Raw genomic sequence first — 17,790 nt, forward strand, 5'->3', positions numbered from 1 at the left:
GAGATAATCTACCAGTTTCCGATAATATCCGACTCTGCAAATGCTTCCTATCAACCACCATTTTCACTTGTCTTCTTATAACAATAATAATAATAATAATAATAATAATAATAATAATCCAACCAGAGGTCCTCCAGAAAAACCCTCCCCCACCTCTAACCCCGTCCCCCAACCTTACATCGATCACCATCGAACAGCCCTGTCTCCTAAATTTCAAGATCCCTGAAAAGAAATCACATCCTCAGCGTCCTCCCAAACAGTTCAATCTCGCGGAAAGCGCCTGCAATTCGAACGACTGCCAAAAACAACCCCCGTAACCTCTCCTCGTGCCTCTTGAAAAAAAGAAAAAAGAAAATTGAGAAAGCAAGTGGAAAACGTGGAGGTTTCGTAATAGCGTGATTCACCCAAGTCATCGATTTAGATGAAATGGAACATCGAACTGGGTTAACTCTTTCGAGGAATCTCGCTGTCGCCTTCGATCATCGAACGATGGTGGGGTTCCCCGGCCGTGGCGATCCTAGCCGCCAGTCAAGTAAAAGACCCCGGCTGTCAATTAGATCTCGCATGTGCGCGGCTTAAATGGCTGCGGAACACACAACGTGACTGAACGCGTAATAAGTTTAAAAAAGGGGGGATGCCAAGAAGTATGGCTTCCGCGGTGGTCACTGCCGTGTGCAGTGCGCCAGCTGCTCCCTTCGACGCGGTCATCAAAGTTACGCCTCGTTGCGTCGCCGAAAACGCAACGTCGTTCAGTCGACCCCTAGAACCAGGCATAGCAGCTTTGGACGAACAAACAACGGCTAGGAATTCAGTTGGGGAGGCAAGAAGCAGAGTCTCGGAGTCTCGGAGAGTTGGGATAAGGAAGGCCTGGGCGAGGCAGTGCCGTTGCTAGACACCTGTCTTGTAAACAAAGTGGATGTTTGATGAGTCATCGAGAGGAGGCTAGAGAATCGAGAGAAAGGAACTGGTGGAGACCTGGCGAAGACTTGGATGGTTACTTGTAATCAGAGTCGAGACTTTAGCGGTGGATGGAGAACACGTGGACCAGAGTTTCGGATGAGAGGAGGTCAGAAAAAGGATTCGAGACATAAGGAGACCTGGATTCTCGGGTAGATCTTTACTAAATGCAAGGAGAGTCGACGCTTATCGATTGGGAGAACCGATGGGCTAGAGTTTGAAATGGGACGAGTCTAGAGGCCCATCCAACAGAAGTCGAGCGACCCACGAGTGTCGGAGGCTTCAGCGTCGACTAAGCGAATCGATAATGGTGATTCGGGGAGTAAAGTGCGTGTGGAAGCGGCAAACGGGACACCTCCGGAACCCCGCGTCCAATCCAATAGGTTAGGAGTGTAGGTCTAGCGGGAAACGTTTAAGTGGATCGTCAGAGATTGGGCCCGGGTTTGCTGGAGTAGAGGTTGGCATTAATGTGAAATGCTGGCGTCGATGGTCGTAAACACACGGGAGGAGAACGTGTTCCAGGTGGACTGTTGGACCAACAGTGGGTCTCGTCACGCGATTTGATGGATCCCGTCGTGGTTAATGCGCTACTGGGAGGATTACGCTTCCACGAAGGATACCCATCGCGATAAGCAGCTCGTCCTGCGTGTTCCAGCGTCGTTCTCGAGCGTCGATCTCCTGCCGAACGATCCCGAGGATCTCTGGGGAATTGGTGGAACGATGGGTCCTCTTCTCGAGGAGAACATCTCGGACTGACGCCCAGGAAGTCGTTTGACTGAGTGACTCGACCGGCAGGGGCTTCCCCTTCGATGGGATATCGATTAAACAGTAGACAATGACGGGAACCTACTCGAGACTTTGCTCAGCCAGTGACACGGGCACGGTCGTGTTCTTTTGAAGGTCCACCTGTGTCGATGACGAGGATGTTGGCCAAGGTCACGATCCTGCTGACTCTTCTTCGGCTGGGGCTGTCGCTGGAGGATCGAGCCGTGTGCTCCAGGAATCGCAGCATGATCGAGACCCCTGGCGATGCTGTGCTGTCCCGTAAGGGCAGGATATTCTTAAGGCGGTGTGTCGCGCAATTTAGGGTGGGCTGGGTGTTTTTTTTTTTTGTGAAAGGTAGAACAAGATGGTACCGGGATGAATTAGGGACGAATGAATTTTTCTATAGCCTCGATAGGCTATTTGTAAAGGGGACCTTATTTCATCGGGGTATTGCGTGATGCGCGCTGTACAGAGTGATCTAAGAAATATTAGAACGAAAATTAAGACAGCGTCCTCCTTGTACTCTGCTTTCTTAGTCTACTGTGTACAGTGCTTCGCTCGATTTGAAATCGGTAGACTGCGAATTTTATGTACGTTGGAAAATAAAGCCCAATACGAAAAAATTTTCCGTAGAATCATCCGCTACTCGCTGGTACCATCAGTTACGGAACACCCTGTATTATCTTGCATCGCAAATGCATAAAATCCGCAGTCTAGTAACCAGTGGGGACCAGCTCCTAAATACATGATTTCGGTTTGTAATATTAATTCCAGTGTTCCTGGACATCAACCATGGACCCTACTGCAACGTCACGTCTGCCAAGGGTCTCCAAGAAATCACCACGGCCTTTTACGTGGCGCACGCTCTGAATAAGTACGAGTTCATCCCTGGTCTTTCGCTAGGTGAGCTGAGATTGCAGGGGCCAATAGACAACTCTAGCAATGTTAACAGTTTCCTGGCACTTTCCTTCATCGCGAAATCCTCTGTCCAGGCTTGAAGGTCTTCGACACCTGCCACGACGAGATGACGGTGTTCAAGCAATCCTTGCAAGCAGCAGTGGACTCCGACTGCACAGATCACTACGAGATGGGGATCCTGTTGCCATCCGAGTACAACGCGATCCTGAAACCCATACGCAACTATAGCGTCTTGCCCATCAGCACATACGAGGATCAGAACCTGACCAAGCCTTTATTAAACCTGATGGTGCACTACCTCAGCACCAGGTTCGAAATCGTCGACCTGTTGCTGGTCGACTCCGAATTCGCGTTGAACTTCTTCATGGACGCCACCAAGGAGGCCGGCATCTGCGTGAAAAACTACGCGAAGAATGTGGAGCTGGACGAAGGCGACACGGAGGCCGTGATAGCTGTTATCGGCGGTAGGAACGACGCTCGACAGTGGATCGAGAAGGGTGAGAAGCTCCAAGGACCCAGGAAGACGTGGATCGTCCTGCCGTTGGATGGGTCCAACGTGGACGGTGAGAATGTGACCGTTAGCAAGTTACTTGTTGCTTCGTTGCAATACGTCTCCGCGCAACGAATCGAGAAAATTCATTTTGTAAACGGATTACGTTAACTGGATTTTCTCGAGCTCGACTAGAAATCGGTTTAACTCCGATAGATTTAGACCGGTCTCATCCTTTTAGAAAAGAAAGGCCTAAGTAGGATTCGGATGATCAAAGTGCCATCGAGTTGTGCAAATAGCGCGTGACGCAACGAAACGTGGGTAAATTGTTTTCAAACGATTGAAACAGCATGAGTCGTGATGGGGAAAATCTTCAAAATACAGGGCTTTACAGAAGGTCTCCATGTTCCAGATCTCATACCTCTAGGATCCTACGTGGTGAGAACGCCACCCTTCAATCTGGACCTACTTCAGGACGTGTCCTCGACAGACGATTTCCTCGCAGCGGCAGGGAACACGGTGATCCACTCGTCGCACCTTCTAGGCGTCGGCAAAGCTGTGTTCGAGTTGGCGCAGGTCCTCCAGGACCTCCAGAGGCGGAACTGTCCTCGCAGAACGGAGACCACCTGCCTCCTGCCGCGGTTCAACCCTCACACAGCCCCAGAGACTCGCAACTCCGACGTGTACAACGCTCTTCGTATACTGCCGAGGCTCCACTCCATCAAGTACATCGTGGCGATGAGGACTCAGCAGGAATTGATCGACATGGCCACCTACAGGGTGGAGCCGGCGAATCTCAAGTTTAGGGTCACGCCAGAGTCCAGGGTGCCCAAAATGCCCAAGCTCTGCTTGAAGAAGTACGCCAGGAACTGCGAGGACTGCCTGAACTTCAAGAAGAGGTTCGGTGCGCGTGGTGTGATCACAGGTTTGCAACAAAAGGACTGTCTTACTTGGGCTGGGGGAACATTTTAGATTCAGGGGGATGGTTGGAGTCGGAGGTACGTGTTGGAAACGTTTGGTAGGAACGAAAGTTCTCTTTGTCCTTTTGACTTCTATGTAGGTTTGTCTCTTTGTCCTCTTGACCTCTTTCATGACTTTTCGTTAAAGAACTAGAAAAATTAATTCTAATTTAATGGAGTTGTAGGACAACAAATTTTAGGACCTCGTCGAGATCTACGAGCGAGATAGAGTCCACTTTGGCATCCCGTCTTCCAGGGACACAAAAGAAAGTCCTCGTTAAGGAATAATCGGATAATTAGAGAACCTCGATCCGTAGATCGATACCCCAACCCTACAAGAACGGTTTCTCGATAAAACGATTCCCAGACGCTGGGTAACAACGGACCAACTAATGTCCCCGCTCGTTACAGATACACTCGACAGGGGTTTATTAAAGTCGGGCAACTGGATACCAATTTTCCTGACGGTGGTGGTGTGCGGCACATTCGCCTGCGGCGTGATTGCCGTCTTCATTATCTACCGCTTCATCGCGGAGGACGTCCTCGATGGGAATCCAGCGCTAACGATCGTCCTGATACTGGCGAACATTTTCACGCTGCTGACGGTCCTTCCGTTCTGCATCAACGACTACTACGTGGGAGCAGAGGCACTCAACTCCAGAAAGATCCTGGTGACGACCCTAGCCTTCGGAATCGACTTCTCCGTGATGCTATCCAGGGCCTTCTTCTTGGTGTTCTCCAAGGGTGGAGTGTTCACTGCTCACATCAACGGATACCTGCAAGGCTTGATGGTGTTTTTCATGTTTGGCGTGCAGTTCGCCATATCGATCATGTTCTTTGTCCTCAGCGACGAAGACTCCGCCGTCGTCGTGAGGAGCCTTCTCTTCATTGCTCTGCTGGGTAAATTGTAGCCTTCCTTTGGTTTCGATTCAGTCCTAGTTAGCTCGAACCTTGCCTCCTTTCCACGTCCGCGCGAGACCTGACCACCTTTCTTCTTCCGTTCCACCTCCTCGTGGATAAATAACCTGAATCCAACCCTCGTTTGTCCACGTCCCAGCAGAAAACACTTAACGAAACCGTCCTGCGTTTACGCTTCCAGAACGAAGCCTTGGTAGAATTTATCGAGGACCACCGTTTAATAAATCCCCATGGTGTTTTCCAGGTTACGACATATTTCTACTGGTGACGCTGTTCGTGGTGTGCTTTTTTATCGCCCGATTGCCGCGCAATTATCGCGAAGGGAAGTGTTTCTTCGGGACCTCCATCGGTCTGCTGATCACCTGGGCCATCTGGCTGACCTGTTTCATCTTGGTGGAACCAGAGTGCCGGGACATGGTGGTCTCCTTCGGCATCGTCGCCACGGCGTACTTGATCATCATCGGGGTCCTCGTACCGAGGACTTATTACATGGTCACCCACCTGGCCAGGGGGAAGGAGTATGGCCAAAGATTTGGATCGACCGATTTGGGCCACGATCCAAGGATCAACTCGATCATGAGACAGGTCAGGTTCTCTTTTAAGATATTCATTAATTTCTATCTTTACATTGTTTTAAATGAGGCTACTCAAGAACAGTGACAATCCCCCACTATCCTTCCACTCGAATCTGCATGCTCGCGCCATCTGTCGCGCGAACACTCAAGTTTACAGAGATGGCGTTAAAGCACTGCCACGAAATAAAGACCGTCCCTCGAAATAGAAATTCATCGTAATTTATTTTACCAAGCGTTGTCATCCGGAAACGTTGCGCGCGAAAAAATGCTTTATGTTGCGCAGACACGTCCGTTTTACGATTACGTGCACCCAGCTGGAGGAAGCGTGACGAACCTGCAGGTCGCGCCCGCGTACCCGAATTACTATGGCAGCTCCAGCCCGAACCAGAAGTACCTGACCCACTCGAGGAGCCCCGACTCGAGGAGGATCCCCGGGTACAACAACTACGGATTCCACACGGAGATGCGAGAAGTGAATAACGCTTACAAAATACCGCAAGTCTGCATCGAGGATGCGGACGTGAGACTTTTTCAAACTTTTTTCGAAGCACGTTTTTGTCAATTGTTTCTCGTAGCCTTGGCAGCGACCTCCGAATGGTTACACGCAAAACTTCTTTCGTGGTACGCGTATCCATTCGCGAAGCTCTGGTAAATTACCAATGGAAATGCGATAGAGGTTAGGTGGCATTAGAGGCGCCACTGGGGAGCGTGGTGGCGCCAGTGGGAGGGAAGAAATGAATTGGCCGCTCAAGGCCACCGAGGCCCCCCACCAATTTGTCTGCTTGAGGTAGAAAATCGATTCTAATGTACGTCGGCCGAGTACATTTTACTTAATGTAATACCTACTGTCCGATGGTGCAGACGCTAGAGCAGAACTATGTTTTACGTCAAACAGATACTTTGGTTATTTAATTCTACGCAAGGATTTTTGCTATAAATAGGGTTTAGACAACATTTCTGATGAAACTTTTTTGTAAAGCAGTCTTGTCGAAAGTAATGTAACCCCAGCTTCCTTTTTCCGTATACTCTCCTATCGATACAAATATATGCGTGTTCCGTATTTCGTAAGTAAGACGGTCGTTGTTTGTTATTTTGACAGCGAAAGCTCCTGCACAGAAAAGTTTCATGAAAATTGTCGAGATATGTAGCGTTCTAGGGAGATGGTGACGTTGGACGTTACGTTAAGAACTGAAGAAGTAACGTTTCCAGTCAAGAACGAGCCCTGGGGAAAGGAGCAGCGTGAATTCCGCGTACGCCCGCCCCAAGTGCCACAGGAAGAAGAAAACGAAGAACGAGAAAGACTTCGTCGAGACAGACGTCTACGTCGAGAGTAACCACGGGACCGCGAGGAGATCCCACGATGAGATGTATCCCGTGAGATCCGTCAGCCCAAGATTGACGCAAATGGAGGCGACCATCCGCGAGGAGGACGAAGAGGACAACGTAACGAGGATAACGCGATTCTGAGACTCTAATCCGCCAGTGTTCATGTTGTAGTTACGCGTCGAATAGAGAACTGTGAACCCTCTTCAAATAAATCCTTTCGGTTCGAGCGATCGATTGTTTTTTTTTATCACTTAGTCCCTGTGAACTCCGTACCTTTGAAACACGCAACTTAAAAATAATTGAATCCCGAGGATTCGAATGCCGTTTCCGATATCCTGTTTTCGTTAATAAAAATCTTGTTCGGTGTCTAGGATATCGAGGATATTTTTCTGAAAATGGACCGCAAGGTTATGGAAAGAAACTCGATTTCAGCAACGAATCTAACCGTGAAACGGAAACTCCCGTTCAATTTCCCGCGCGCGAAATGCCCGATGCACTTGGTCCGTCATTGTCGACTTAATTAAAGTACAAAACGAAGCAACGCCGTGGGAGAGCTTTGTGCGAGGAAAGGACTCGCGAACGGAGAACCAATTCCGCATGTTCCCTTCCGAAATTGAATTACGGTCGATCGTAATTTCGCAATCAGGGCACAGGTGTATGTTCCGACGGAATATCGATGACAGTACCGTAACCGGAAACCGGCAGGACTTCCTGGTCGTCGCGGAAAATTCCGCGAGGAATTAAAATCCGTTTGAAGATTAATAATTCACTGAAATTTCGACGTGAAATATCGTCAAAGCGGCACCGTCCCGTCGGTATTCAATATCCTGCAAAAAAATTCTTTGCGTCACATTCCACGAAATATTGTTTTATTTAAGTATTCGTAAGTCTGATTTGTTTTGAATATGTACTAATAGAAGAAAACGGCGAATGCTGCGCGAACCTATCGCGAAAACTACGCATGGTTCGGGCCAATGTTGTGATATTTTTCGAAAAATAATCGTTAATGAGAAAGATAGAAATAAGTAGTTTTAGCGACACTTAACGTTATAGGAAGGTTTCGATACTTCCAATTGTTTCTACAAAAAAAAATTCTAGAAAATCGGCTATTTTTCAATCGTTCGAGCCAGAACGCTCCCTTAAGGATCCATTGTTCGCAATGGACGACGAAACTTTTTTTCCGCGCCATGAGTTCACCGTGAAAAATAACGAACATCCAAGAGCGGCTGGCGGTCGGCGATAAGCCGCCATAACTGGCTATAAATCGAAAAGCGCATCGGATCGTGAAAGGGCCCCTGGTGCCCGTGAGCTCCGGGATTCTGAAAAAGCTTCTGCGCAAGAACGCGTTTCGACCGCTATAAAAGCTCGATCAGGACTGGCTCGCTTTCCAGTCACGTATATACATCCCTGTTTCTTGTATCGAGTGTGGAATTCGAACGGGGGTCCCCGCGAAACAACCGCGACGGAGGTGGATACGGTCCAGTTTAACTTTCATTCGATTAGGAAAATATTTTCGAGCTGAAATTACGTGAAAAAATCTCAGCTCGTTAAAAATATTTTCCCAACGTGGGTGTTTTAGTCCGAAGCGACCGACATCGTTCGCTGATGGGAAAAGTAAACGGAGAACTCGAACGGAAGCATGCAATTAGACCTTGGTAATCGCTTATTGGCTGCTTCTCCGTCGAGAGCTGGTAAGGAAGTTTGGAGCGAGGATGTTCGACAATGTGAAAAATTCACGAGCGATCCTCGTCGCTGTGGTCTACCTGAGCCTCTTCCTGGATAATGTCTTACTCACGGTTGTTGGTAAATATTAGTAACGCTTCCATAGCCGATGACGCCATTGCGGCGACAAGCATGGTGGAGATCGGAAATTGAATAAGTGGAGAACATCGCTAGACAAAGGGCCAATGGTGAAAGTTACTCGTGCCACTAATTGGTCTGCGCGATGTTTAGGGGATTAAGTTTTTTCTCGACCCAGAGTTGGAAAAGATTTAATATAAAGGCGTCATCCCCGCCTCAAGAGAATCTCCCCAGCCACTTTTCATTAATTCTTACAATCGGTGGGATTCCCTCGCGTTTCAGTGCCAATTATTCCCGATTACCTCTGCACCATCGACGAAAACTCGACGACGAACGACGCAAACGATGAAAACGGCCGCGTGGGATTATTGCTGAGCTCGAAGGCCCTGGTACAATTAATACTAAATCCAGCCGTGGGCACTCTAACCGGCACCCTGGGATACACCAAGCCATTGCTCCTCGGGAATTTAAGTCTCCTGCTGGCGGCGATGCGTAAGCTGCACTTTTCTTCTCCCGTCTTTTCGTATCCTTCGCGCCCTCGATCGTAACGCGAACTTTTACGAAGGAAGAGAGACGTCTGAGTCACTTCCACATTTCTCGTGAAAATAATACCTTGGATTGAATAATTCAGAGCTTCGACACCTCGAGTGCCAGGCATACCGATGAAAATACTCGGAAAGCTAAGATTTTGTTCTCGTACTATTGGATAGCGTACCGATCCAACATCTGCGATGATATTTATTTTCGCGAAGAACTGACGTAAAGTTTTTTTAACTTTGACATTATTTTAGGTACGTCTTAAATTTTTCTCTGGAAAAAATAATCACAAAGACCGTTTAATATTTGGCCTCCTAATAAGATTTTCACTCCTTCCTATGTTCTCCGATCGGATGTTTATTGGAATAGCTTGAAATTCCAACTTGGAGAGCAATAATCGTTCGCAGTGTTCGCGTTTGGACAAACGTACGAGATCCTCTTCCTGGCGCGAAGCGTCCAAGGCATATCCTCCGCGTGCATAGGAGTTTCCGGGATGTCGCTGGTAGCCTCCCAATACCCGGAAGAGGACAAGAGGTCGAAGATCATGGGCTTCGTGTTGGGAAGCATCGCGTTGGGCGTTCTCGTGGGATACCCGATTGGTTCTGTGCTCTACGATCTCGAGGGAAAGATGGCACCTTTCCTGCTGGTGTCTTGCTTCATCGTCGTTGCCATATGTACGGAACTCTTTGTTCGAAAACCCACCTTAATCCACTCTTAAGCTCCAGAATACTGATACTCGAATCAACGTTTCAGGTCTACAAGTCTTGTCACTGGACATCGAGACCAAGGTTGAGGTGAGCGTTCTTCGATGGCTTGCGTTGTCTTTTTAAATCATCCACCTTGTACATTATTCGTGATTAATACGAAAACGATGCGAACGTCTTCCAGGCTAGAAAAGAAGAAACGTCCTGGACGCACCTGCTCTCCGATCCTCACATACTCATCATCTTCGGGGCCATATGGTGTTCGACGTCTCCGATGGCAATCTTGGAGTCCTGCTTGCCAATATGGCTGCAGAAACGCATCAAGCCCAAGGTTTGTGCTCCTTTTTAAACAATAAACATGTGCGTTCTGTACATACACTGTAAGTCTATTCGAAATAAGTGACACATCCTCTAAACTTTTCAATTGATCGCACGATTATGTCCTTTGCAGAAATGGCAGCTGGGAACAGTGTTCCTTCCAGACAGCGTTGGGTACCTGGTTGGGACCAATTTCTTCAGCATGATCGCTTATCGCTACGGGCGAAGCAAGGTCGCGGTTCTGGCCATGCTGGTCGTTGGCACCAGCGCCATTTTCATTCCCTTGGCTAGCACCATGTCGCAGCTGATAATCCCTCATTTGGGAATGGGTTTGGGCATCGGCGTAGCCGACGCCGCTCTGGTACCGCTGTTGGCCAGCCTGGTGGACCAAAATGGCGACTATGGGCCCGTTTATTCCATTCAGCAGGTGGCTGTCAGTCTGGCTTACTCGCTTGGTAATTGAACTTCAATGGAATAGTACAAACGTTTATGCGTTTACAAGTTTAGAATCATCCCTTTCACCTAGAACTATTCTAACCAAGTGCATTTATAAACATATGAACTTACAATACCATGGATATAGAAGTTTAAAGACTATTTTTTCCAGGGCCAATCGTGGGAGGCGAGTTGGTGAAGGCGATCGGGTTTCAATGGGTCATGGGTATTGTGGGGCTTGTAAACATTGGCTATTGTCCACTGTTAATATACCTAGCCCTGGAAAGGAGAAAGCTACTAACCCAGGATGACAAAAAGAGGGACTACGAGACCTTTCAAAAATCGGTGGCAAAGTACGAACGATTTCAGGATTCCGACGACGATCTTTGATCGCTCGCCACACCTCGACCTCGCTATAATCAAGAATACTGTTTTGTAGTTGTTTCGACGCCATATTTGTGTAAATTAATCGATAATTTTTAACATATACAATTTCGAGAGAAAACATCGTCTTTTAAATTAAACTGGATTTCCCAAGAGACTGCTTAGGAAAATAAATATAAGAAAGTAAATAAAATATCTTACAAACATTTAAAATTCAATAAGCAATCGATTAATCAGATGGGTACTACTACTACTACTACTACTACAAATTCCAAAACGTTTAATTTCAATTTCAATCAAAGAAATATTACTTATATATATTCTTTCCTTCACTCTGCACATTTATTATCCCTGTTTACTTTTAGCCTCATTATCGCATAATTAGGTAATAAGCCCGCCATATTAAATTACGGCGGTGCTCGCGTAAAACAAGCCAAGTTCAGAAGAAGTCGTGCTTTTTAAACGTAACCCCAACTAACCTAATTAACCGTTAGTCGTTCGTATCAATTTCCGTAGCTACTCCGCGTCGAATTCATGCCCCGGAGAACGTTCAGAAACAACATTACCAACATCATTGTACTTCCACTTAACTGTACCATGGGGAGTAACTCCGTCGTAACTTATAACGAAGTAAATTACCATCTCCTAAATTACTATGCAATGTCCCGAGGCTGTTAGGCGAGCCACGACAGCGTCCAAGGAAGTTTCCTCAACCGAAGGAAACCGAGACATTAAGGCAGTTTCCAAATACCACGACTGCAGGATGCGCGAGCCTCGAGGGTCCCTCGTACAATTTAAATAAAAAACTGTACTCGTCGCTTTGGTACACAAAAATACCAACCTTCCAAGTCTCGACCTGATAGCTTTTACAATAAAGTTTCTGCCTATTATCGTACCTTTACGATCGTTATAATTATCAGGTACATTTGTAATCCGTTAGACGCGTAACAAAATAAATAAATAAATAAATAGAGTGTCCACGTGAAATTACGCGAAAACATATAAATAACGGAACAGTCCCTGCGATTCGCTTGGTATAAAATGTGGCGTCGGGGGTTGTTCGTCGAGGTTTTATTTCAATCCAGGGGAAAGCTTACGAAACGACGTTTCCACGTTACCGGAAACCTCGTCGCGTGTACGGGCGAAAATTGCACACGGTTAACGCGGTTCAACCGCGACTTTCCCACTGTGAACGAAAAGCGTGCTCGAGGCTCGCGAGTGGTAGCCGCAGTCAAACGACTAATTATCCGTTGAATTGCTCGCAACTAAATTACCGGTGTAATTGCACCGGCGTGACGGTAATGCAAAAGCGTTTTGGGTTATTTTAATAACGATATCTCCGCGCGACGGACGCGAATCCAATGCGCAAAGCGACCGACAAATAAAATATTTACATGGACGCGAATTTCTCGTAAATTTTCCGGGACGATGGAGAAATAAAATCGTCCGCTTTATCGTTTGTTGAAAAAGTGATTTCAGAGAGGCAAAGTAACGTTCATTCGTAAATGTATATTAAATATTTGTTACGCGAGCGAATGAAGTTGACGAAATAAAAATCGAAAGAAATTTATTTCTACGTTATTAAATAAAAATGTGTATTAAATGTTCCTGGTGGAAGTAAATGAAGGTATTAAAATGAAAACGAGACTAGGCTTCTGATCGAGGCAGTGAAAAAGAAATTTTGTTCCTCTCGGAGGGCAAAGATATCTTCGTATTAACGAAACGTGGGACGAGCGACGAAGTTGTCGCGTAAGGCAATTACAGAGGCCACGATACGCGCGATCGTTGTTAGATGTCGCGATAGGTTAAATGTCAAAGCGCGCCTAAAAGTAAACCGACATGATTTAAAAAATGAGGGGAACAGCTATTAGCGATACACTTAGGAAGGAAAATGGAGTCTGATTAGATTGTCCAGGCTGTTGATATCGTACGGTAATTTCACTATTCTCGTGACGCCAAACGTTAAACGTTCCACTTTGTTTTATTAGTACGATAATTTAGCACGTTTATGCGCGCGATTAAAGGCGAATCCGTAATGGAAAAGCGGAGAAGAAGGACGCGAACGAGACTGAAAACGAAGCGTAATTGCGACACGGAAACGACAATGCTCGACATTAATTTCATTTTTGCGTGCTTGGGAATATTAAAAGGTAGCAGGATACATAGAATGAAAAATTCAAAAATGAGAGCAAGAAGCAATTACCAGCAAGCTATTCGATACACTGTATGTGGGGAGACACATTTACGTTTAACTAAAGTCGAACAAAGTATATTTAGATTGCGGTGTTGCGTCATGAGGACGTCGACGATTAGCAATAATATTATTCCAAAGGTTGAGAACTAAAAGTGCGACGCGATAAAAATTTAAAGTTTCTCAAAGTCGATAAGCGAGTACTTTCGTCGCTCGCATATCCAAAGTTAGATATAAAGTTGCACGTGGATGTATATAGACATTATAGACGCAACGTGTTTGATCAAAATAAAATAGGATTGCGCTGGAGCTAAATATTGCTCCTACGTTAAGTACACATTCTGCGTTTATTAAAATAGAATTGCGTTGGGGTTAAAAACTGAACGTGAATTACGCAAATAAAATGATAAAATTAAATTGCAATACGGTTAAAAAATTTACACGATTCTTTCCAAATATTCAATACAATTTATAACTCACCTTGGCTGTTCGTCGCAACAATTCAAGGCGTAACGACTTTTCAACGAATGTCTTCTCGTTAGTCCATGTTTCTAGATGGTTCTCCAATATCGATGTCACGTTTCCTCCAGTGCAAATGTCATCACCGCGATCGACATCGCTACTGGCTTTCCTGGCACCCTGTATTTCGACGAGTGTAAATGTTGGAGAAAATAAATTTGTACCTTGCTTAATTTTTGCTATATTTACGACCACCCCAAATATTTTATAAATATCACCTTCAGAATTAATTTACGGCACTGAACGTGTTAAACAGAATATATGAATTTCTTTAGATTTTTAAACAGTCTTTTACAGAATAAAAAAAAAAAATGTCGAGAATGAATAACTCTGCTTAACGATTCGTGTTAAAATTCAATGTCTCAAACTTTGCGCGTTCCTGATTGCAAAAGCAGGTAAAGGAACAAATCAGCTCGCGACGGTAAACAAAACCTGTTACCTCAACGACGCCTCCCCCCTACCCCACCGCGTAAAGAACATCACGCTAATTGTCCTACTATCGAAACAAACTATTACGTACCCCCTATCCCGTAGGAGCGCGCAAGAAACAGCCTTCTAGACTCTACTCGCAACGACAGCGTTGAAACTCAATAGACGCAAGAAAGCAGAATGAGGAGGTCCCTGTGGAACGATAAACACTGTTCGTTTCACGGGATTTTTATTGGAAACAGAAGGACTAACAATCAGTCCCACGGCTGCTGTTGCGTAATGTACGCGGGCTACTGCAAGGAGCTTACGATATAAGCTTGCGTGCGATATAAAAATGGACCCATTTCTGGTACAGTGAAGGGAGGAAGTGAGCTTTTACTTACAAGGGTGCAAAGTCTTACGAGTCGAAACATGTAACGCGTTACTCTTACAACACAACCAAACGTAGCTACAGCCCTCGAGGGCAAATCTAACGAAAAACGACCACGATCGTACCTACTTAATTTTTTCGCAACAAGCTACGAAACGCAACGAAGAGTTGGGTTAGGTCTGCGTTAGGCGTTGGTTAAAATACGAAGTCTTCCACTCGATAAAGTGATTAAATAAAAATAAGTTAATTAATTAAACGCGCGCCAGCGACGAGGACAGCGAGCACCGTAACCGTAAGAACATTGAACCGCTCTGGTAGGACGACGATAACGTCACCGTAATCCCATAATAACGCTGGTTAAATTGAGCTCCATAAATAGAAAATCGATGTTCGCGCGCGTCTGATCCTGGTCGAAACGAAACACGAGCCGAACCTGCCCCAGGCACCTGTGACGCTTCCACGGTTTACGTTACGTTTATTTATTAGCCTAACAAAGATGAATTTCCTTTGAAGTCGCGACACCTCGGATTTTTCTCCGAGGACAAGTTATAATCCCCGTTTCCACGCTCGTCGGGAATAGATGAAAAGCAAAGGCACGCTCCGCGGGGCATGGAGGATGCAGAGAGCGTCGCTGGCGAACGTGCCTCGAAGTCGCTTACCGATTCTTGCGAATCATAACGACAGTGGATTTATTCATTTTCGTTGGTGTACGTGAAGAGACTCCGGAAGGAGCGAACGGGAACGATGCCAGCAGCGAGCAGCCGACGGAGGAAACGCCAGATAAAATCAGCAGGCATTCAGGACTCCGATTAGAATTTGAGGAGGACGGTTCCACTTATCTCTTTCCTGTATTCCCCTCTCGACCTCTTCTCCTCCTATTCGACTTTCCGTTCCCTTCACGACGGCTAACGAGACGCCTTGCTCCCCCGGTGGCTCGGTTCCATCTTTTTCCTCTTACTTGCCTCGCGAAGCTTGTCGTTAGAACTTCCTAGGTTCTCGAGGTAGGGTATCCTCGCGAGACCAGGCGTCTTTTATACGTAAACGAGACGCCGATAAAAGATGAAACCACCGCCCTTGGGTATACCATTCGAACGAGTTTCATCGTCCATAACGCCCTCTGCGATCGCAAACTCGAGGATCTGTTAGAATTTTGATTATTTCGACGAGCAGACTCGTTGATTAATAAAAGTTATAGAGGCTAGAGGGCACTAGGCTCAGAATACGGGGGGGGGGGGGGGCAGAAGGTCCTAGGCAGAGCTATACGGGGCTAGAGGGTGCTGAGTTCCACTACGGGAGGGGCTACGATTTCGTTTCTATAACCGAGATTCTACTGTATTCGTAACGCTGAAAAGTCAAACAGATGACGCGGTTCTTTAAACGGTATTAATCTCCGTTGCATCAGAAAACACTTGCGAGTCTGATCGAAGCACCCTCGACGATATCGAGTGTTTGGTAGCGAAAAGTGGATCCCCTCGATCCGTTCGTCTGTTCGCGAATTTAATCGATCAACTCGCCACCTGGCCATCCAATCGCCACTTATCCAGCGGCAACGGAAGACCTCCGGGCCACGGATGTCGCCCCCTCACCCCTTCCCTTAGCGTAGCCCGCATTTACGACGGATAACGGAGGCTTTACGAGCTTCTTCGCAGCTAAAACGTATAATCCGAGCGTGCAAACAGCTTCGTCGTATCGTTCGTCAAATATTTGCACTTGTCGCGATCGAGAAATTTTTATTCCATCGAGATTGCACGAATTCTCCCGATTTGGCAGGGGTCCAAGGAACGCTCGCGTACCCTCTGGCATTCCGTAACCGAACCTAGTACCGTCTACTCGACTATATTTCTGTTATAAAAATAAACCATATCTTCGAGACTTTTCATCCCCTTCCGTGCAGAGCGCGTACAAACAAAACGATTCATCTCACCGGTGACGGAGGGTCACTCAACGTCGAACTGGCCGCACGTACGGCCACTCCAACGACTTTCGGTGCCCGAAACGAGGGACAAAAGCCCCGTCAATGTCTACGGTATTCACGTCCACCCTCTGAAACCTAGGGCGATATGGTACGTCGTGGTTGGGGTTCTCGGATGTAATTCCCGCGACTTTCCATTTCTCGGTAGGTTACGCGACGCGTTATTGCCACGGTATCACCTGACACCGCTTGGATCAGGATTTACGATGTGTAAACGACCCCTACACTCCAACCTCCGTGGTAATCCTCGACAGCCTAACGGCGATATCGATTTTTAATTCACAATGGGCTCTGCTTTCTCCACGGCCGCGGTTTCGCAAGTAAACTCCCGCCGGGGAAAGATAAACGACCGTGAGACGGCGAGAAAGAACGATGGCAGGGACGTTCGAATATTACATGTTGGCTATCATCGGGGGATAGGTCGAGAAGGATCGATTCTTTGCACTCTGAGATCTCCAGATCTCGCTCAGACGTTAATTGTCCGATCTGTCGGTGACTCTAGCACCCCGTAGCTCAGCCTAGTACCTTCCAACCTCCTGTAGCTGAGTTCACTACGCCTAGTGCTCTCCAACGACCGAGGCAAAATTTTCTACCAATGTCCCGCGTATCGATAAGTGAGTGCCTCAAGAATAGAGGCTGCACTTAATTTCAAGACAATTGCTAGCCTTAATTAGGTTATTCCAATACATAAATAACCCAACTGTTAGGTTCTAGAACGAAACACACCGAATATATTGCTTATTACTCCCAAATGGAGATTTACGATGTGCAAACGATCTCCCCGATCCACCCAGGCAATAATCCCCGCCAATCTAACCGGGATATCGATTTTTAATTCACGGAGAGGTCCGTCCTCTCTCCTCACGGCCACGGTTTCGTAAGTAAACTCTCAACGGAGAAAGATAAATGACCGTGAGACGGCGAGAAAGAATGATGGCGGACACAGTCGAACCAGCGACTCGAGTCGATACCTCATTTACGTCCAAGGAGTATAATTTGTACCCAGTAGTGCTCGAGACTATATAAATCTTGGTAAAAAGTTGCAACTCGAAAGGGAGACTCGAGGATGCCTGACTCAAACATAACAAAATCCAGAACGATAACTAATAAATGATTCGCTTACCTATGATTAATGTAATAAATGTTCTTCCCAGTTCGTCACGTATCTATTACTCTCCCTTGTTAATCGAGATTGGAGGATGGTCTTTTCTTTTTAAACACAC

The 17,790-nt window shown here is 46.6% G+C and overlaps 2 protein-coding genes across 6 annotated transcripts; both read left to right on the top strand.

The window, feature by feature from the left end:
* The first annotated feature begins 831 nt into the window (after positions 1-831).
* LOC128888336 (protein bride of sevenless) lies at positions 832-7,138 on the top strand. 3 transcript variants are annotated; one of them, XM_054145087.1, is made up of 9 exons: positions 832-1,414; positions 1,480-2,001; positions 2,497-2,625; positions 2,715-3,203; positions 3,543-4,055; positions 4,501-4,989; positions 5,252-5,592; positions 5,866-6,102; positions 6,792-7,138. In XM_054145087.1, the coding sequence occupies exons 2-9, from the start codon at positions 1,872-1,874 to the stop codon at positions 7,047-7,049; spliced, it is 2,586 nt and encodes an 861-aa protein (XP_054001062.1). In that variant the 5' UTR covers positions 832-1,414; positions 1,480-1,871; the 3' UTR covers positions 7,050-7,138. The 3 variants fall into 3 exon arrangements, with proteins under 3 accessions (XP_054001062.1, XP_054001070.1, XP_054001075.1); XM_054145095.1 differs by having other exon boundaries at positions 832-2,001; positions 5,866-6,054; XM_054145100.1 differs by having other exon boundaries at positions 832-2,001; positions 5,866-6,054; positions 6,797-7,138.
* Positions 7,139-8,306: 1,168 nt separating this feature from the next.
* LOC128888456 (synaptic vesicular amine transporter) lies at positions 8,307-11,315 on the top strand. 3 transcript variants are annotated; one of them, XM_054145346.1, is made up of 8 exons: positions 8,313-8,376; positions 8,488-8,599; positions 8,991-9,200; positions 9,653-9,919; positions 9,999-10,039; positions 10,134-10,280; positions 10,401-10,722; positions 10,875-11,315. In XM_054145346.1, exons 2-8 carry the CDS (start codon positions 8,548-8,550, stop codon positions 11,090-11,092), a joined length of 1,257 nt encoding a protein of 418 aa, XP_054001321.1. In that variant the 5' UTR covers positions 8,313-8,376; positions 8,488-8,547; the 3' UTR covers positions 11,093-11,315. The 3 variants fall into 3 exon arrangements, with proteins under 3 accessions (XP_054001307.1, XP_054001312.1, XP_054001321.1); XM_054145332.1 differs by having other exon boundaries at positions 8,307-8,711; XM_054145337.1 differs by having other exon boundaries at positions 8,307-8,599.
* Positions 11,316-17,790: the final 6,475 nt, after the last annotated feature.

Source organism: Hylaeus anthracinus, unplaced genomic scaffold, assembly GCF_026225885.1.
Source record: "Hylaeus anthracinus isolate JK02 unplaced genomic scaffold, UHH_iyHylAnth1.0_haploid 0, whole genome shotgun sequence".
In the NCBI taxonomy this organism is placed as follows: Eukaryota; Metazoa; Arthropoda; class Insecta; order Hymenoptera; family Colletidae; genus Hylaeus; species Hylaeus anthracinus.